Below are 6,000 nucleotides of genomic sequence, written 5' to 3'. Positions count from 1 at the left end.
ATATGAATAGGAAGGGTTTGAAGGGATATGGGCCGGGTGCTGGCAGGTGGGACTAGATTGGGTTGGGATATCTGGTCGGCATGGACAGGTTGGACCGAAGGGTCTGTTTCCATGCTGTACATCTCTATGACTCTATGGAGTGATATGGGTCACGAGCAGGAAGGTGGGATTAGTTTAGTTTAGGATTATGTTCGGCATGGACTCGTTGGACTGAAGGGTTTGTTCGTGCTGTACAACTCTGTGACTCTGTGCAAAGTCAAGGGCCCCTGTACACCTCAACAGTGGCCATTACTCCTCAGCTACCTCTGCAGCTACTGGTCATCTGATTGGGCTGACAGCTTCAGTGGGTAGGCACTACGGTCTCCTGTTCTGGAAGGCTGACCCAGTGGCAGCTTATTTATGAGGGGCAAAAATCACAGGGGAATCCTGCCAACTGATCAATCACATTGTTTACAGGCATTTCTGACTGATGCCTGAATCAATTCAATGACAAAATTCTGCCTGGTTCCTAAAAATACAAACCCCAAATGTCCCTCTGCTGAAATAGAGAATTGAGATACCAAATCCAGACTTTCCTGGCATCACCCCCAACTCACCTTCATGCTAGCTGTCCCAAGAAACCCAATGATCCCACATTTTCTGGGTTTCCTAACTTGTCAAGAGTTCAAAAACTTCGGTCTTCCCAGTCTCATTGACAAAGCATATTTCTACTTCTTTCACAATAGTCACAGACTAAGTCTCTTTACCCTGCAAAACTCAAATTCTAATTCTTACTGGTGTCCCTGAATTGAAAATCTCCCAGATCCAATCCTTCTTAAATGCTGTAGCCATTCAATTCTTTCAGCAGGTCCAATCATGTCCTGCTTGCAAACTCTGCAAATTTGTCATATTTTCATGCGTCCTCCATTGTTACTATTACAACATGTTCTTCCCTGATCAGTACAATTAACAGAGTCAAAAAGCACAGCAGGAATGGCTTATGCCCCTGCTACTCGGATGCTGTCTGACCTGCCGTGCTTTTCCAGCGCCACACTTTTTGACTCTGATCTCCAGCATCTGCAGTCCTCACTTTCTCCTAGTATAATTAACAACCTGCCATCTTTGTTAATCTGCTTCGAAAAAGAGGCAAGAAAGAGAAATTAACTATCAAGTAAAAGATCATATTATTCTCAAGTGGGAACTGGATACATGCTTAAATAAAAGAAAAGATTGCAGGATTGTGAGAAAAGGTGGAAAATGGAAATAAGTGACAGCTGTTAGAGAGTGGGCACTTCTATGAATTTTTCTCCCTCCTTTCATCTCCCCTTTCCCAGCCTGATATGGATCTGTTACTTTGTTTTCATATGAAATCTTTTTCAGTGAATTTTCTATGTATTATGTATTTCTTCTACATTCCTAGAAAGGTAGAAAAAGAATGGGAAAGGAAAGAGGAAGATGAATTTCCTTTCTCTTCATTTGCTCATTCAATTAAATCTTAATTGTTTGCATAAACTGTCAATTTCCTACAAACCATTTTCACCTTACCATAAATTCACTTGAAGCACTTCAAACTAATACAATTTTTGACACACTTTCAATAGCATCACAGCAGCAAATTTGTTAGCTGTATATCTCCCTAATTGGCTACCCATGAAAAAGAAAATTTGTCTCCTGACTTAAAACAATAGTAAAAGGTGAATGGCAGGAAAGAGACAAACATAGGCAAAACACATGTGCATGTGTAAGAGAAAGTGGCCACAAAAGAGAGATCAAGCATGAAAAGCAAAGTCAAACAAGAGAGAAATAATGAGAAAATGTTGGCACAGTTGCTTATTGTAATTTTCTATGCTCTAGCATAAATAAAACACCACAGTATGCTAATTTGAAGAGATCAATTGGTAGATCTTCATTTTGACACTTCTCAAACTCACCAATAGCCAGCATTGAAACCTTCTCTTCTCTGTATGCTATGGTAGAGATTAAAAAGTTAATGCCAAGCACGATAATATTTTCTTCATACTGGTTTTGAAAATTCTCAAAGACTTTAAGAAAATACTTTGGCTCATTTCAACATTACCTCAACAAACCAAATAAGATAAAATAAAAAACTGTGGTGCTGGAAATCTGAAACAAAAACAGAAAATGCTAGAGAAATTCAGCAGGTCTGGCAGCATCTGTGGAAAGAAGAGGAGTTGATGTTTCGAGTCCTTTGATCCTTATTTAGCACCGTTCTGAAGAAGGATTACTGGGCTTGAAATATTAGCTCTGCTTTCTCTCCACAGATGTTGCCAGATTGACTGAGTTTCTCCAGCAATTTTGTCTTTTTAACTGGTGAGTCTCAATAACAACAACTTGCACTTACAGAGCACGTTTAACATAGTGAAGCACCTTAAAGCACTTTACAGGAGTGATCAAAATGCATTTATAAAAATTGACAGTGAACCACAGAAATAAATATTAGAATGTGTGACCGAAACTTGGGTCAATGAGTTAGTTTTCAACTAGCGTCTTACAGAAAGGCAGGAAATTTGAGATGAAATTCCAGAGTTTAGGACCTAGATAGCTGAAGACACAAGATCACCTGTGAGGCAAGGATGGGTGTGCAATAGAGGTTGTAATTGGAGGAATACAGGGTTTGATGAGGGGCAGGAGTAGAGAAAGTTTCAGAAACATGAAAGGCATGAGGCAAGGGAGGGATTTGAATATGAGGATGAGAATTTTAAGATCAAGGTTTTGCTGGATCAGGAGCCCATACAGCTCAGTGAAGACAGGGATAATAGGTGAATGTGATTTGGTGCAAGTTAAGATGTAAACAGACTAATAATATTGGATCAGCCTGAGCTTCAGAAATCTAGAAGAGAGGGTGTCAGGAAAACACGTGAATAGTCTGGTCTGGAGACAACAAAGTCATGGATAAGAACTTTAGCAAATGACTTTAGACAGAGCAGAGAAAGATGCTATGATAGAGCAGCATGTAAATGATTTCGTAACAAAGAGGAAGTTCAGCTCAGTATCAAACAGATGCAACTGTTATGAGAAGTCTGGTTCAGCCAGATCCATAAAAGAGATATTTAAGCTCCTCCAGATTAGGAACGATACCTAGAGAACCTTTCAGACAAGAACCTTTAGTTGTCTCCGGCTGATGGCACCACCCATCCTAGAACTCCTCCCTTCTACTGAGTTTTTCTGAGGTTTAGTTAAATAGGTCCTGGAAAATTTGCAAGGTGATACTTGTTCATGCACTGGTCTACACAGCAAGAGAAGGTAAGTTATTGTAAAGTACAACAGAACACAGATAAAGCAAATCTTCCTCTCGTTAGGGATCTGGCTGTCAGTTTTTTTTTCCCCTTCGTTAGCCAAAAGGTCAATCACAATCTCCCAAACAAAATCAACTAACTTAGAATATCAAGAAAAAGCTTGGGAACCTAATACAGACTTATTGGAAGGTTTATATATTGATAATCAATCTCTCCAGCCGTATTATGACATATTTTCTATGGGCACCAAATCCTAAGTTGGGACTTGAATCCAGAGAGCTGGCTCCACCATGCACCATGAAATGTCTTCAGACTATATCCAATTTCCTTTTGAAAGTTCGTACCGAACCTGCTTTTACCCGCTTTCAGGCTGTATAATGCACTGAAATCATAACACAATGCATGAAATAAATTGTCCTAATTTTCCATCTGCTGCTTTTGCCAATTATCTTAAATCTTCAGCATGGAAAATTTCATTGTTAAGTTTAATGACATTTCTGTGAATTATTAAACTTTCTTTCTACAGCTTTCTAATTAAATAATTTTTTAGTTAAAAATTGCAAGTTAAAAAAGTCTCGCAAAAACGGAAACTCATTTATCATGCAGATTGCCAAACATTGTTTCAATCACATGAAATTGCTGGTCTATAATGTTACTTTCTTTTGACGACTTTACATTTTCCAATAGCTGGTTTTATTCTTAGTATTAGTGCTGAACTCTTCCCTGTGTAATGTCAGGAACAGTATAACTCTAGATATTATAATAGCTCTGTTTTCTTCTTTGCTGCTGCCACTTTTGATTAATTCTGCATAATTCTCTTGTCAACGACTTCAAAGCATCTGAACTGCTTAACAAATGTATTCAGTAGCTGGTGACAACAAGATTTCCTTCCTCACACTGCCCAACAATTGAGAATTGTTCTCATATGAGAGAAGAAGCATCATAAAGATTATGGGCATTGACATGTATTTCTACTGACTTCTAGAAACAAGGCAGATCAGTCTGGTCCTGGCATGCAAATCAATCTGTACAATGAAAACAAAAATGCTGGATATTGCAGTGGGCTGGGCAACATTCATGAAAAGAAAGCAAGCTAATATTTTGAGTCTAGATGGATGAAGAGTCATACAGAGTCAAAATATTAGCTTGCTTTCTCTCTATGGATGCTGCTTGATCCACTGTGATCTCCAGTATTTTTTTTGTTTTCAGTTCAGATTCCAGCATCTGCAGTAATTTGCTTCTACAATCTGTGCAATTGATGCAAATCATTGGTGGAGCACAGGCTCCTTTCTTGTATGCCACCTTGCCTTACATCTTGGAAAACAAACAAACATACTTCTAATGTACATGTGGACCATGAATTACTGCCATAGACACATAAGATTTCACAGCTTCTTTTCCCTGGGTAGGGAAGTCTAAAACTAGGTTTAAGGGGAAAGATTTAAAAGGGACTTTTCATTTATATAAATGATTTGGACATGTGCATAAGAGCTACAGTCAATAAGTTTGGAGATAACACCAAAATTGGAGGTGTAGTGCACAGCGAAGAAGGTTATCTCAGACTACAACAGGATCTTGATCAGATGGGCCAACGGGCTGTGAAGTGGCAGATGGAGTTTAATTTAGATAAATGTGAGGTGCTGCATTTTGGGAAAGCAAATCTTGGCAGGACTTATTGGTAAGTTCCTAGGGAGTGTTGCTGAACAAAGAGACCTTGGAGTGCAGGTTCACAGCTCCTTGAAAATAGAGTCGCAGGTAGATAGGATAGTGAAGAAGGCATTTGGTATGCTTTCCTCTATTGGTCAGAGTATTGAATACAGGGGTTGGGAGGTCATGTTGTGGCTGTACAGGACATTGGTTAGGCCACTGTTGGAATATTGCATGCAATTCTGGTCTCCTTCCTATCAGAAGGATGTTGTGAAACTTGAAAGGGTTCAGTAAAGATTTACAAGTCTGTTGCCAGAGTTGGAGGATTTAGGCTATAGGGAGAGGCTGAATAGACTAGGGCTGTTTTCCTTTAAGTGTTGGAGGCTGAGGGGTGACTTTATAGAGGTTTATAAAATCATGAGGGGCATGGACAGGATAAATAGACAAAGTATTTTCCCTGTCGTGGCGGAGTCCAGAATTAGACAGCCTAGGTTTAGGGTGAGAGGGGAAAGATATAGAAGAGACCTAAGGGGCAATGTTTCCACACAGAGGGAGGTACGTGTATGGAATGAGCTGCCAGAGGAACTGGTGGAGGCTAGTACAGTTGCAACATTTAAAAGGCATCTGGATGGGTATATTTGTAGGAAGGGTTTGGAGAGATATGGGCCAGGTGCTGGCAGGTCGGACTAGATTGGGTTGTTATCTGGTCGGCATGGACAAGTGGACCGAAGGGTCTGTTTCTGTGCTGTACATCTCTATGACTCCATGACTCTCTGACTTAAAGGGCCAACTTTTTCACACAGAGTGCAGCGTACATGGAACGGGCTGCCAAAGGATGTGACATTACAATATTTGAAAGACATTTGGATAAGTACATGAATAGGAAATATTTAGAGGGATGTGGGTCAAATGCAGGCAAATGAAATTAGTTCAATTTATGACCCCTGGTCAGCGTAGACGAGTTCGGCCATATCCATGTTATAGGACTCTATGATCCTCTTAATGTCTATTAGAAATAGGAGGATCAATTTTGTTTTTGACCAAAAATGAAAGTAAAATCTTTAGATCTGCTGTAATCTACTGCAACTCCGAGGAAGCTGGGGAAGTATGTACAACA

General features: G+C 39.7%; 1 protein-coding gene across 13 annotated transcripts in view; it reads right to left on the bottom strand.

The window, feature by feature from the left end:
* Window positions 1–6,000, bottom strand: part of LOC122561155 (transducin-like enhancer protein 4) — a 210,615-nt gene that overhangs the window by 91,524 nt on the left and 113,091 nt on the right. For 7 of the 13 annotated variants that reach the window (XM_043712648.1, XM_043712657.1, XM_043712664.1 and 4 more), the window contains one exon: window positions 1,911–1,946. The exons of the other annotated variants lie outside the window; for them this stretch is intronic. In XM_043712648.1, coding sequence (XP_043568583.1) covers window positions 1,911–1,946 — 36 coding nt within the window. The remainder of the gene's footprint in view (window positions 1–1,910; window positions 1,947–6,000) is intronic. 13 annotated transcript variants of the gene reach the window in all.

This window comes from Chiloscyllium plagiosum, chromosome 2 (genome assembly GCF_004010195.1).
Source record: "Chiloscyllium plagiosum isolate BGI_BamShark_2017 chromosome 2, ASM401019v2, whole genome shotgun sequence".
NCBI lineage: Eukaryota > Metazoa > Chordata > Chondrichthyes > Orectolobiformes > Hemiscylliidae > Chiloscyllium > Chiloscyllium plagiosum.
The sequence above is the reverse complement of the archived record's forward strand: the minus strand, read 5'-3'. Positions and strand labels throughout refer to the sequence as shown.